Source organism: Geotrypetes seraphini, chromosome 10, assembly GCF_902459505.1.
Source record: "Geotrypetes seraphini chromosome 10, aGeoSer1.1, whole genome shotgun sequence".
In the NCBI taxonomy this organism is placed as follows: domain Eukaryota; kingdom Metazoa; phylum Chordata; class Amphibia; order Gymnophiona; family Dermophiidae; genus Geotrypetes; species Geotrypetes seraphini.
The window spans coordinates 73,967,569-73,983,208 of NC_047093.1; the positions used below are offsets into that span (position 1 = coordinate 73,967,569).

At 43.0% G+C, this 15,640-nt stretch overlaps 1 protein-coding gene across 1 annotated transcript in view; it reads right to left on the reverse strand.

Annotated features, from left to right (window-relative positions):
- The window catches only part of ARPC5L (actin related protein 2/3 complex subunit 5 like), an 83,664-nt gene extending 70,525 nt beyond the window's left edge, over positions 1-13,139 (reverse strand). The window contains exon 1 of the mRNA XM_033961666.1: positions 12,735-13,139. Coding sequence (XP_033817557.1) covers positions 12,735-13,117 — 383 coding nt within the window. The 5' untranslated portion in view covers positions 13,118-13,139. The remainder of the gene's footprint in view (positions 1-12,734) is intronic.
- Positions 13,140-15,640: the final 2,501 nt, after the last annotated feature.

Genomic DNA, 15,640 nt, shown 5'->3' on the forward strand with positions numbered 1-15,640 from the left:
AAAGGATTTCAATCGCCTTGAAGGTCAAAATCTTCATCATTTTCTGTGTCCATGATCTATGTCTTATGTTCAGTTCTAATCCCATTCCCATGTTATGACTTTCGGCTTGGACTTCTCAGTAGGTCTTCCTTGCTGCAGGTTATTACCATTGTATCATCTGCATAGCGCAGGTTGTTTATATTTTGGCCACCAACTTTAAAACCAACATATTCTTATTCCAATTTTGTTTTTCTGAAGATGGCTTCACCATAAAGGTTCAACAGGTAAGGTGACAAGATGCATCCTTTCCAGACACATTTTATTGGAAACCAAATCAATGTTGCCATATTCAGTTTTCACTGCAGCTTCCTGATTTTCATAGAGGCTCTTTATCAGCTGAGTTATGTGTTTGGGTATTCCCATTTGTGCTAGATCTCTCCATAGTTTAATCATAATTCACACAGTCAAAAGGTTTGTTGTAGTCAATGAAGCAAAGGTGTAGGGGTTTTTGGTATTCTTTGTTCTTCTCCAATATCCATCTAACATTGGCAATAATATCTTTTGTTCCTCGACCTTTTCTGAAACTGCTTGAACTTCAGGTAGTTCTTGTTCAATGTATTATTTTCAGCAATGTTTTGAATACGTATGGAATTAATGCAATTGTTCTATAGTTGTTATAGTCCTTGCCATCATCTTTCTTTGGTACATGAGTAGTGATCTTCTCCAATCAGTTGGCCATTTTTTTCCTTCCAAATCTGTTGACACAGTCAAGTAAGGGCCTGATAGCACCTTCTGAACCTTTAATTCAATAGAAATACCAGCGATACCAGGTGACTTGTTTTTCGATAAAGCTTTAATTGCTGCTATGACTTTTTAAAATATCTGATTCTTTTTCGGCATCAGTTTCCAGTTCAAATTTCCCCAATGTTATCCTCATTGCCTTTTTTGTATAAACTTTCTGCATATTCTTTCCATCTCTTTTCAATGCTTTACATAACATAAAAATCAGCTTCTATACCACATAACTCTACAATGGATCCAATTCACGCTCACAGAAGGCACATTCCCTGCTGACCTCAGCGAAATTGTCATCACCCCAATCCAAAAAGACCCAAAAGCACCACAAAACCTTCCATCTAACTTCAGACCTATAGCCTCAATTCCGCTATATGTCAAAATTATAGAAGGCCTAGTAGCCAAACTCCTCACCAATTACATAGAGGACCATAACCTACTCCACCCCATGCAATCAGGCTTCAGAACAAACTTCAGCACAGAGACACTACTAGGCTCCCTTATGGATACCGTCAGACAACAACTTAGTACAGGGAAAAAAATGCTACTCATACAACTGGACCTATCGGCGGCATTCGACCTAGTAGACCACAACATCCTTCTACAGATCTTAGATGCAATAGGCATCTCAGACAAAGTATACTCCTGGTTTGAAGGATTCCTAAAACTCAGAACCTACAGTGTAAAATCAAACAAAGAAAAGTCAGAATCCTGGTCAAACCCCTGCGGCGTACCACAAGGATCTCCACTATCCCCTACCCTCTTCAATCTCTACACTGCTTCTCTAGGAACGCATCTGGATAATCTAGGCATAACCTCCTATAGTTATGCGGATGACATCACCATCCTCGTCCCATACGATCATTCTAAACCTACCATGACAGACAAACTTCACCAAACACTTGAAGCAGTCACAACCTGGATGGAAAATCACAAACTTAAACTCAACCAAGACAAAACCAAATTCATCCTCCTAGAAAATGACAAGATCCAAACCACAACCATCCTAGACATAAACGCAACCAAATATCCCATCCAAACCACCATAAAACTACTAGGCATGACCATAGACAGATGCTGCACAATGCAACCGCAAATAAATAAAACAATTCAAAAATCATTCGCAATCATGAGAAACCTGAGACAAGTCCGAAAATTCTTTGAAAGAACACAATTCCAACTTATAGTACAATCCCTAATACTAGGTATATTGGACTACTGTAACATACTCTTCCTTCCATGTCCTGCAACCACGATAAGACAACTCCAAACAATCCAAAATACAGCTTTGAGACTCATCTACTCATTGAAAAAACATGACCACATCACTGAAGCCTTCATCAACTCACACTGGCTCCCAATCCAAGAAAGAATCCAATTCAAATTCTACTGCATATTATTTAAAACCCTACACAGAGACAGCCCATCATACCTGAACAATCGCCTCATCCAAGCACCCAGTACCAGACACAGAAAAACGCACTCCCCATTCATACCCCCCCCAATCAAAGAAGTAAAAAGAACAAAACTACACGACGGCCTCCTAGCCACTCAAGCCGCAAGACTGGACAACCAGATCTCCAACCTTCTGATGACCACCCCAGACTATAGGACGTTCAGAAAAGAAATAAAAACCACACTTTTCAAGAAATTCCTGAAACAGCAATAACAACAAGACCTCTAAATGCTCTTAAGATCTACAACTTACCTCTCTGGCTAATCATTGTAATTCTGTCTTTTTTAAATTAACCTTTTGTAATCCGCCTTGAACCGCAAGGTAATGGCGGAATAGAAATCCCTAATGTAATGTAATGTAATGTAATGTAATAACCGTAAAGTTTTATGCGGTTTACAAAAAGTTACATAATCATACAATTAAATATGGAATATCAATTCCCCAGAAACCTAGAAAATTAGAAGGTTTTCAATTGTTTCCTAAAGTGTTGGTAGGAAATAGAGGTCACTATCAATAGCTTAAAAACCTTGTCCCAGATAGCTGCTCGATAGGAAAGATGCTGATGGTACTTTTTAAAATTTACAACCTTTTACTGAGGGGGAAAAAAAAAAGATGAGATCTTCGAGAATGCATTAAATTTGCAAAGAGAAATGAATCTAAGATAATTGGGTACTAGACCGGTTGAAATCTTGTAACAAATGCATCCAAATTTAAATATCACACAAGCCTCAACAGGCAGCCAGTGCAGCTCCCAATAAACATGTTTTTTTAAATACCTGCAAAATAGACAATGTTAAAGTAGTCCAACTGACCCACCACCAAGGATTGGACTAACAATTTAAAAGATGAGACATTCAAAGTGTACGATTGCACAACATGTGGAAACCCTTTTGTACAAGGGAATCAACCTGATTCCTCATAGTTAAATTCTGTTCTAGGATCACCCCTAGAATCTTAATTGTGGGTTGAACTGGATAAGTTGTTGCGATTAATGTCAAAGAGGTCTCCATTTGATTTTGACAAGGTGAGGCAAAGAAAAATTTTGTCATCCCTGGATTAAGTTTCAATTTGAATTCAATCATCCACTTTTAAATTATTCTAAATACCTCAGCAAACTATATGACTAATACAGTGGTGCCTCGCATAACGGACGCCTCGCACAGCGAACGCTGCGCACAACGAACTTTATGTCTTGATCCGTACAACGAACTTCGTTTCACACAACGAAGTCGCCCGAGCTGCATCCTTCCGCGCAGGCACTGCGCTTAACTGCCCTCTCTCCGCCTGGTTCCCTCTTGCCCCCCCCCCCGACTCCCCGACACGATCGGGGCAAAAAGGAGCCCAAGCCCTCTTGCCCCGCCGATTCCCCAACTCCCCACACAATATCGGGCCAGGAGGGAGCCCAAGTCCTCCTGGCCACGGCGACCCCCTAACCCCACCCTGCACTACATTACGGGCAGGAGGGATCCCAGGCCCTCCTGCCCTCGACGCAAACCCCCCCTCCCCCCAACGACCGCCCCACCCCCAAGAACCTCCGACCGCCCCCCCAGCCGACCCCCACGACACCCCCAACCCCCTTCCCCGTACCTTTCTGTAGTTGGCCGGACAGACGGGAGCCAAACCCGCCTGTCCGGCAGGCAGCCAACGACGGAATGAGGCCGGATTGGCCCATCCGTCCCAAAGCTCCGCCTACTGGTGGGGCCTAAGGCGCCTGGGCCAATCAGAATAGGCCCGGGAGCCTTAGGTCCCTCCTGGGGGCGGGGCCTGAGGCACATGGGCCCAACCCGACCATGTGCCTCAGGCCCTGCCCCCAGGAGGGACCTAAGGCTCCCGGGCCTATTCTGATTGGCCCAGGCGCCTTAGGCCCCACCAGTAGGCGGAGCTTTGGGACGGATGGGCCAATCCGGCCTCATTCCGTCGATGGCTGCCTGCCGGACAGGCGGGTTTGGCTCCCGTCTGTCCGGCCAACTACAGAAAGGTACGGGGAAGGGGGTTGGGGGTGTCGTGGGGGTCGGCCAGGGGGGTCGCGGGTCGGCTGGGGGGGCGATCGGAGGTTCTTGGGGGGGGCGGTCGTTGGGGGGAGGGGGGGTTTGCGTCGAGGGCAGGAGGGCCTGGGATCCCTCCTGCGCGTAATGTAGTGCAGGGGGGGGTTAGGGGGTCGCCGTGGCCAGGAGGACTTGGGCTCCCTCCTGGCCCGATATTGTCGGGGAGTTGGGGAATCGGCGGGGCAAGAGGGCTTGGGCTCCCTTTTGCCCCGATCGTGTCGGGGAGTCGGGGGGGCAAGAGGGCTTGAGCTCCCTTTTGCCCCGATCGTGTCGGGGAGTCGGGGGGGCAAGAGGGCTTGAGCTCCCTCTTGCCCCGATCGTGTCGGGGAGTCGGGGGGGCAAGAGGGCTTGAGCTCCCTCTTGCCCCGATCGTGTCGGGGAGTCGGGGGGGGGGCAAGAGGGCTTGAGCTCCCTCTTGCCCCGATCGTGTCGGGGAGTCGGGGGGGGGCAAGAGGGCTTGAGCTCCCTCTTGCCCCGATCGTGTCGGGGAGTCGGGGGGGCAAGAGGGCTTGAGCTCCCTCTTGCCCCGATCGTGTCGGGGGTGCCAGGGACCACACGGAGTCACCCACCGTACCACCCGATTCGGGTAAGCGCAGGTATCGGTGGGTGGCTTATTTGCGGGGGGGGTGCCTTATTTTACATTTTTTTCTAAAAAGGGGGGGCTGTCTTATTTGATGGCCCTGCCTTATCACCGGGGAAACACGGTAGAAAAAAAAAAAAAATGAACAGTTAAGTCCCAGTTTTTGCCGCTGAGACTCTGCCCTCTCACTGTAAAATTAGACTCTACTTAGTCTGTCTTTAAATTTAAAAAATGTGTGTTGTTTTAAAAAACAATTATGTTTTTAGATGTATCTAAATAAAAATAATAACCAAAAATTTATCTTTTTTTATGTCATCTTAGCATATTTTATGCTACAGAACGAATTATTTTTTTTAACATGTATTGTTATGGGAAAACGCGTTTCACACAACGAACGTTTCACATAACAAACTTGCTCCTGGAACGGATTAAGTTCGTTGTGTGAGGCACCACTGTACTTGAGATACTGCTGAACGACGACACACGCTGATAGGGCTAGTCTCGGCTATGGTGCTGGTCTTAGACCAGAGGGCCGCCGCGTGAGTGGACTGCTGGGCATGATAGACCACTGGTCTAACCCAGCAGCGGCAATTCTTATGTTCTTAAAAGGAGGTCAGAATTACAATAGTAATATCATCAGTATAGCTGAACAATTGAGCCCAAGATTACATACACTTCTCCCTCCATATTCGTTGTGATAGGGGATTAACAGAACCGCAAATAACTTTTTCATATGTTATTCGCTGTTTTCTATTAAAAACTATTGTGAATATGGTGAAACCGCGAATAACATGGTGGGAGACTTGGACTGTTCCTGAAGGAGATGCAAAATACGGTGAAGAAAGTGTTGGGAATCAGCGATTTTTTTTTCTGTAAATCCTTGGAATCAGAGATTTCTTTATGCAAGCTGATGTAATTTCGGAGAGGAGCCAGCAAGCTAAAAAACGTGAATAATCGACATCACAAATGCTGAAACCACGAATACAGAGGGAGAAGTGTAATCTTGTGCCCAGTGAGGATAGACATACATTGAAAAGCAGTGGAGAGAGCGGAGAACCCTGTGGAATACCACATGGATTATTCCACTTACCGGAGCAGACATTACCAAATCAAACTTGATAAGAACACAATGAAAGAAATCCCTGAAAACAGTTGTAGACTTTATCTTGAATGCCAATAGCATCTAGGCATTCTAGTAATTTTGTATGATCTACTAGGTCGAATGCGCTGCTCAGATCAAACTATCAAGTACACTTTACTAAACAAGTATCAAGTACATTTTACTAAACAAGTTATTTAGAAAATCTAAAATAGCAGCTAAAACAGTTTCAGTGCTATACATAGGGTGAAAACCTGACTGAGACTCATGTAGAAGTGAGTGGTGTTCCAGATAGTTCAGTAATCAAGAGTGGATCAATCCATTAATTTAACAAAGAAAGGGGCAGATGCAATTGGTTTATAGCTGGTAACTAATGAAGTAGATTCTTAAGAGTTTTTAACTATGGGAGTAATGATGATATTACCTCCAGATGATGGAAATACCCCTATTGCCAACATATGAAACAACCAGTTAAATAAATCTAATTGGAAGTTCAATGGGGCTGACTTCATAATTTTTGGAGCATTGATTTAAATATCAGAACAAATTTGCATACGTATTATATAGTCCTTTAAAATAAATCCAATCTGGTTTGTCAAAAGAAATCCAACTTAGATCTGCATGGATAACATCCAATTTTGATAGCAAAATTTGAGGATCCGAGTCAATTAATTGAGGACATGATGATCTTAAACCATTAATCTTGCTAGTTCCTCTGATGTTAGGGGGGGGGGGGATCATTAAATATAATTCCATTTGCATCTTTAATCATCCCCAACCAAGGCTGAAATTTCTGCCGCAGCCTCTTAAACTCCTGATACGCTAATCTGTTTTTTCCAAACTTGATTTTGAAACACTGTTCATTTGTGATACTTTTTCTCTATCACCGGAAAGTTTTGCTCATTTTCTTTGTTCTGCTACTTTTTTAGTTTCTTCTGAGATCCAAGATTAATTCTTGCCTCTCTCTCTCTCTCTCTTATAGAGTGTTTTTTTTTGTTTGTTTGTTTTAGCTTCATCACTAATTACAGTTTTGATGTCATTTTATAACTCTTTGAGCTCTCTATTTCCTGTATAAAGACAGGCAAATTTGTCTAGTTTTATCCAATAGTCTGATGGAATATTATAAATAGTAATACAAATCTGAATGGATAGAAACCTCAAATGTAGCCTACACAATCTGAAATTAAATGTGGTTATTTATTGCACTTTGTTTATTTTGTTACAGTTTACAAAAAGTTCCCCAACGAAGCCAAACCAAAACATGCCTGTTGGCAAAACGGGCCTATTGAGCATTTATTAGCACTAAAAGATAAGTGCATTTAATTTCTTTCAGTGCTGATAGTTTAAATAGTTCAGTGCATAATCCACTGACTTTATTAGTATTGTTTCATCAGCCAAGAGAGGCTGTTTAGACCGATGAAAGATAACCCGACCCTGCAGAAACCAGTTTGAATTTATATTCTTGCTAGACATCTGAGGTATTTTTCCGCTCGAGTATACCAGACCCTGGTTGTGTATTTGAAACCAACTTTCAGATTGTATAGGAATATTATCAATTATCACAAATTCAAAAACACTTCCTACCAACTAATTTCCTCACAAACTTCCTCCCTTAGCCCCATCTGATTACCCACCTATTCCCACCAGTCATCCTTTATCATCCTGTTCTCAGACCTTCCACAAGCAAACTGTCCTCCCTAGTTTGTTCGTTACCCAACTTCCCTGGAAGTTTGCTGCCAGTATCACCTCTACAACAGTACCAGTGTCAGTGCATAAACATAAGAAAACAAAAATGAAAGTTAAAAATTTTAGCCCCACCCTTACAATTCACTTTCCAACAGCTCTTGGTTCATGAACATGTCTTCATTACCCTCACCATAATGTCCCCTCCCTCTCTTCAAACCATTCCATTTACAATATCTTCTAGAATTATACATAATCACCTCTTACTTCCCAAATCAAACTATCCCACCACCCAAGAACCACTCCCTGAAAATGTCCAATCTTGCAAATAAACTAGGCCAACACAGCTGCCAAATTCTATAAAGGACACCTAAGTTAAGGCATTGCTAGGTGCCTAAATCGATGCCAACATTATCTAAATAAGTTTTAACAAGCTCATAATTGGAAACAAATATTAATTGGCTGATAACCTGATTCTATAAAAGGTAAGCGCCTAGGGGAACTTAACGCCTAAATGGGCGTGCTTGGGGGTGGAGACAGAGATAGGCATTGTTAGGCGCTATTCTGCAAAGAACTTGGGCACCTGAAATATAGGCTAGTAAAACCTTGGCCAACATTACAGAGAGAAAGACTTAGGAGTAATGTAAGGGAATTCTTTTTCACAGCGAGGTTGGTGGATGGCTGAAATGCCCTCTCTGAGGGAGGAGGTGGAGAGGAAAACAGTGATGAAATTCAAAAAAGCGTGGGGTAAACACAGAGGATTAATTAGAAAACAAATAGTATAAATTAAAGAACTAAGGCTGGTATTGGACAGACTTGTACGGTTTGTGTCCCACGTATGACGATTCATGTAGGATGGGCTGGGGTGGGCATCAATGGGAACTCCACTAACTTGAAACATGAGGATGTTACTGGCCAGACTTTACAGTAGATATCCTGCAAACAACAGGATGGTTGGATAGGCTGGAGTGAGCTTAGATGGCAACTTCGACTATTGGAACCAGGTGGACTTTAGTTTATGGCCCAGAAATATCAAAGAAGAGACAAATTAATTTAATCATGTATTTTTAATGAGAATAACTAATGGACAGACTGGATGGACTATTCAGGTCTTTATCTACCGTCATTTACTATGTTACTATTACCGGTGCCTAAGTTTTGTGATAGGCGCCATAAAACGTGATTCTGTAAATGGCACCTGCGGCCAGCACCTTTTTTTTTTTTAAGGTGCCTGCCCATTTAGGCACCATTTATAGAATCTGGCCCAAAATTTCTAAAATACTAGACAAAATTTCAAGCTTGTAGCATAAAGGGGAGCTAGTACAATGCAAACTATACAGTATTCAGAAAAACCAGAACCCCATAGTTCCAATATATACTTTGCAATTGTTTAATCATTTAGAATGACCTTTGAAAATACATTAGTATAATGGGGTTTTCTCTTAGTTAATTCAAATTTGTGTTCAAAGTGTCTTCAACCTTGAAACATTCACAATGTTGGCTCAATGAATTCTGAGGCTTCATTAATTAAGAGCTCAACTGTTTTGCAAGCTCAATGCACTGGCGCTCCAGACTATTGAAAAATAAAGTGCTCAGAAATATCTCAAATTGCAGGCAGAAGTTTCTGCTGCAGCAGGACATTTTTTGGTTATTTGAAAAAAACAAACAAACAAAAAAAAAGTAGCCTGTTCAGATATTTGGGGGACTCCAGATATGTAGCATTGCAATAATTCAAGTTAAAAACTACTAATTGGAGAGGCAGAAGAGGGCAGCTGGGGCAGTAAATCATACCCAGTATGCTCTTGGGGGGGGGGGGGGGGGGGGGGAGGGTTAAGAGAGAAGTAGGAATCAGCTGTGCAGAAGGCTGATCAGGATGGGCAGAGGAGAAATCGGCTGTGCAGAAGGCTGATTCGCAGACTCATTCCCTATATTTTCTGACCGGAAGAGGCAGTCAGAAAATACCGCAAATAACCAAGTCCGGGAACACTGTATCTGGATTTAGCTCACACTTTTTTAGCTGTAACTCACGGTGAGTTACATTCAAGTAAATAGGTATTTCCCTGTCTCCACAAGGCTTACAATCTAATTTTATACATGAGGTAATGGAGAGTTATGAAACTTGCTCAAGATCATAAGGAGCAGCAGTGGGATTTGAACCTGGTTTTGCTAGTAAAGAACATAAGAATAGCCTTACAGAGTCAGACCAATGGTTCATTTAGCCCAGTGGTTCCCAAACCCTGTCCTGGGGGACCCCCAGCCACTCGGGTTTTCAAGATATCCCTAATGAATATGCATGAGAGAGATTTGCATACCTGTCACTTCCATTATATGCAAATCTCTCTCATGCATATTCATTAGGGATATCTTGAAAACTTGACTGGCTGGGGGTCCCCCAGAACAGGGTTTGGGAACCACTGATTTAGCCCCATAGCCCCAATCCTGGCAAAAACCCAAATAATAGAAACATTCCATGCTACCAATCCAGGGCAAGCAATGGCTTCCTCCATGTTGTCTCATTAAGAGATTATGGACTTTTCCTCCAGGAAATTATCCAGTCTTTTCTTAAAACCAGCTACATTAACCGCTCTTACCACAACCTCTGGCAATATGTTCCAGAGTTTAACTATTCTCTGAGTGAAAAAATATTTCCTCCTATTGGTTTTAAAAGTATTTCCTTGTTTGGCTAGCCTGGTGGGGTGTCCTCCATTTAAAAAAAAAAAAAAAAAGTATTTCTTTGTAACTTCATCTAGTGTCCCCTAGTCTTTGTAATTTTTGACAGAGTAAAAACTAATTAAATAAATTGATTTACTTGTACCTGCTGTAAAGTCTGGTGCTTTAACCACTAGATTACTTCTCCACTCCATGTTGTGATTAATACCATCATGGCAGAGCATGAAAGGGAAATACATATTACTCACAGCTTTCATGAGGTATTTGTAGCTCACCAGGCAAGTAACATACATTACAAATAAATAATAAAACCTAAGCCACACTGTAGGGGTTAACAGTGGATAAACTATGGTCTTAGGAGACCATCAACCAGTCAGGTTGTCAGAATTTTCTTAATGAATATGCATGAGAGAGATTTGTATTTAAGAGGGCATAGCAGGAATGCCTATTTCTTTCACACATATTCATTGAAGGAGAGTATGGTGTAGTGGTTAGAGTTACACCAGCACCCTGAGGTTGTGGGTTCAAACCCCGTGCTGTTCCTTGTGACCCTGGACAAGTCATTTAATCCTCCACTTACCCGGGTACATTAGATAGATTGTGAGCCCACCGGGACAGATAGAGAAAAATGCTTAAGTGTCTGAGTGTAAACCGCTTATCTATAAGTGGTATATAAATACTAAAATAAATAAATAAATAAATAAAATTGCAGATAGCCTGAAAAGCCCTCCCACCCCACAAAACATGTATGAGAATCAAGCTATAGCATTCAAAGGGCAAGTTCTACTCTCAAGCATGGTGTTATGCCTGCCATCTCCTCACACAGTAAATGACAGCATATAAAGATCTGCACAGTCCCAGTTGTCCTTACTTTCTTCATATTATATATACTGTATATAGCTAAGGTCTACTATATGTGTTTCCAAAATGCATGAAACAAATTATCAAAGAAGTAAACTAAGTAAGAAACCAAACAGGATAAGCAAATAAAAATGTGGACGGAACAGGCAGAACTAAGGACTGCTGTTTAATTCCATGCAGCTAATCAAGGAGTGCATACAATACAGCCAATTCTAAGCAAGGTTCAGTAGCCCAAGGGGCTTTATACACAGAATAGATTTCTGTCAGAATGCTGGATGTCATACCAAATTAAGGGCTAAATTTACAAAAATGCAGTAAGTAAATTTAACGTGTTTTATTTGTAAATGAGACCCACTGCAAGTAATGCATTATGTCAATACACAGTACTTCTAGCAAATCTAACCATAAATCTCAATTTCCAAATAAACTAAAAATTATTAGGCTGCTTTTTATGCTTACTTTTATTGGGTGACCTTCACATACAGATACATCTCTGTCTAAAAATTTAGGTCTTTGCTAAAAAAAAAAAATAATAAAATCTAGGTGTTCCCATTTCATTTTGGGAATCTAGCAGATTGCCCCTACTACTTTTGGGTTTCCAATTCAACTGATTTCAGGTTGGAATCTAGTAACATTAAATTTTATTTAGCAACATTACATTTTATTTACAATCACCCAGGATATTTGCCCTCCTCAGTTGATTGTACAGCTCCTTCTCAATTTAGGTTATTAATCTGAGGGCTCAAGTATCTTTCCAGAACCCTGTAATCAGCCCCTAAATGTATTCTCAACTGCATTCCCAACTCTGGCCAACTATAAGAGAAGATCTGACCAATAATTTCTGCCAACTCCCCACATAGCATATCACTGCCATCAGCCTTCCCTTTATCTGAACGCCACATACTTATGTACTAGAAAAAAAAAATATATTCATCCAGAATAAACCCTATGAGAAAAACAATTTTAGCCATGATTTATAAGTAAGCTTGTCATTTTCACTACATCCTCACCAGCACACACAACCTCCAATGAAAGAACTTAAGGACTCGCTGGAATGACATATGAAAGCAGAAGACGGGGTCAAAGGTAAAACACTCACGGTAAGATTTAAAAAAAAAATAAATCCCCAGGTATCTTAAAGAGCAGGTCATGGCATATGGACGATTTCCCTCTCCCAGTCTTAGGAAATGTTCCATCCACCAACTAGCAAATCTTTACAAAACGCCTTCGAAAAGGCAACGTACTGGTACCCCGTATGCCCTAGTCCTCCTTGCACTAAATTGCTCCATTTCCCAAGCGCTGTATTATTCTCCATCTTGAGAAGGCTCCAGTCTGTTCCCACCATCTGCAGGTGACATTCAGCCGTAGCCCCCACCCCCGACACTGCAGACGTGGGAACGGAGGCGGCCTCTTGGCACCCCCCAGCTCCAGCCCTACCCACACAGACACACATGCATGCTTCCTGGCACGGGGCACAAGCGAAACCCACCTACACACCCCGGGCACGCACACACGCTTTCTGCAAAGCACCCCCCCCCCCTCCGCCTCCGGGGGCTGAAAGGATATTGCCTGAGCATGCTGTCCACCTCGCCCTCATCTGGTCCCTGCTGCTCCGCCGCCTCCTCCTGATCGTCCACGAACTTATTCTCGTCGAACTCGTCGATGTCCACCCTGCGGAAGCGCGAGGACAGCGTGTTCTTGGCCATGTCGGGGAAAGGGAGGGCGGGGAGAGGGGAACGGGGCGGGAGGAGACCGAGAGCGAGAAGGAGCGGGAGGGAAACCCGCGGGGCAGCAGCGACAGCACAGCAAAATCCCAACGTCAATGTCTCCCGCTCCACTCTCCTCCCCGGCTCCCGCCGCTTCCGGTGAGGGCTCAAGGCCGGAAGCGGAACTGTGTCGCGGAGAGGCGTGGGTAAGATAGACGCACTGGCAGTGCCCCTAACAAACATGGAAGGCGACCTCGCTGGTGAAGGGAGTTTTGTTTGGGGGGTTTTTATAGGTTGCGGCTTGGGTTGCCGTATAACCTTCGCGCTGGTCCATTCCTGGTTTCTAATTACCATATGCGCTACCTGAAGCTGTAGTACGCCTTTCAGCGCTATATAAGCTATATATTCAGCGCTGGATAAGTAGTAGTAGTTTTGATCTTCTTAACCAACTTCGTGCAAAACTGCCAAGTTACCCAGTTCCATGAGGGGATCCCAGTCCTGGATGTCAGTCAGCCCTGTCTCGTTGTATTATGGGATCTGTAGTGCTGATTTCAGTCAATAGAAATAGATACTACAATATCACAATGCTGTGGGATCTTTGAATTAAAAAAGGCTTTATTTTGAAACTGCGGCATAACTGAGAAGCTTCGCATGCCTGGGTTGGGGAAAAATATATGAACTACAGCTTTAGGCATGTCATGCAAGCAGAACCAAAGGGGAAATACCTACTGTTAATGCAGAACTGGTTTAATCTGTTCTGTCAGCCTGGGTGGCAACTTTCATTAGGTTTCTAAAATGCACATCCAAATTCTATGCAACACAGACCAAGATTCTGTCCTGGTTTTACCTCACTGCCTGTTCTGGTGCACTCACTGAGTTTCATAAGAAAAGCAAAATCACAGGTCCATACAGGCTTGAAATTTGGCATCAGCTAGCAACTACGTGGGGAATGCACAATAATTGGTTATGAAAATACTGATATCAACTGTGTTTCAGCTTAGAACCAGGAAACTCAAAAGAAACTTGTCCATTTAAGCATGCATGCTATAGACCAGTGTTTTTCAACCTTTTTTGGGCAAAGGCACACTTGTTTCATGAAAAAAATCACGAGGCACACCACCATTAGAAAATGTTAAAAAATTTAACTCTCTGCCTATATTGACTATATATAAAGTAATTCTCTTGAATAGGAATCAAATAAACACAAAGAAAGTATTTTATAATTACTTTATTACGAAATAAAAATTATAAAATACTTTATTCAGTGCGAAACCTGGGCCTGTTTGGCTGAACACAAAGCTGATATTCTGGCTGGAATCGAAGAAAGACACACACGTAGCTCTTCGTCAACAGCTCTCAGTCTCTCTCTGTATTTGGTTTTTATAGCATACAAAAATAGACAAATATACCCTCCATCCTTTTTATTAAACCACAATAGCAGTTTTTAGCACAGGGAGCTGCGCTGAATGTCCAGCGCTGCTCTTGACGCTCATAGGCTCCCTGCGCTAAAAACCACTATTGCGGTTTAGTAAAAGGGGACCATATTGTAAAATATAGACAGCAGATATAAATTCAGAACTGTGCATAGTAAGTGAAGGGAAGTTTTCATCTCTGGGAATTTACCCAGTTAACTATTAAGTTATTTGGGCAAATTCCTTTGAAAACTGTGGTAATACTGCCTCCACTTTGCTAAATTTAAAATAAAATCATTTTTCCTACCTTGTCTGGTGATTTCTGGTTGCACTTTCTTCTTCTGACTGTGCATCCAATCTTTCTTCCCTTCTATCAGCCTGTATGCTTTCTCTCCTCCACACCTCATTCCCTCCCCCAACTTTTTCTTCCTCTCTCCCTGACCTTTCTTTCTTTTTTTCTGTTTCTCTTCTTTCCTTCTGTTTCCCTGCCCCCTTTCTTTCTTTCTCCCTGCCGTTCCCCAAGCCACTGCCACTGCCGCTGCCATCGGGGAACAGGACCCACCAATGGATAACAGGCCCCAAAGCCGCCGCCGACGCATGCTCTCCCTGACGTCAATTCTACAATCGGAGAGGAAGTTCCGCCCAGCCAGGCAGCGATTGGCTGGCCCGAACTTCCTCTCCGACTGCAGAACTGACGTCGGGGAGAAGAAGACTTATCGTCTCGATAGATTAGATCGCCAAGACAAAGTGAGTCCTGGGTGATCGACTCACTTTGCCTTGGCGAGCTACTGGCGCCCCTGCCTCGAGCCCCCTGTCAGCTCCGGGCCCGGCGGCCCTGCGGCACACCAGGCAACATCTCGCGGCACACTAGTGTGCCGCGGAACAGCGGTTGAAAAACACTGCTATAGACAGACACAAAGCAGCAGAAAAGACAGGAATGAAAGAAAACCCAAAAGATGCAAAGGATCAGGTAGCAGTACTGTGATACACTAGGTCACAGTGGTTCCCAACCCTGTCCTGGAGGAACACCAGGCCAATTGGGTTTTCAGGCTAGCCCTAATGAATATGCATGAAGCAAATTTGCATGCCTATCACTTCCATCATATGCAAATCTCTCTCATGCATATTCATTAGGGCTAGCCTGAAAACCCGATTGGCCTGGTGTTCCTCCAGGACAGGGTTGGGAATCACTGCGTGACTAGGATATGTGTGTGTGAGCAGGAGAGAAAGCAATCATGAACATCGGGGTGAATTGGTTATACTTACTCATCTAAACTTTATCAACTTTCCTATTCTTTTTATTTTCTCTGAAGGTGTGAATAAATGTGGATATAAGTGAGCCGGTTGATGTAGT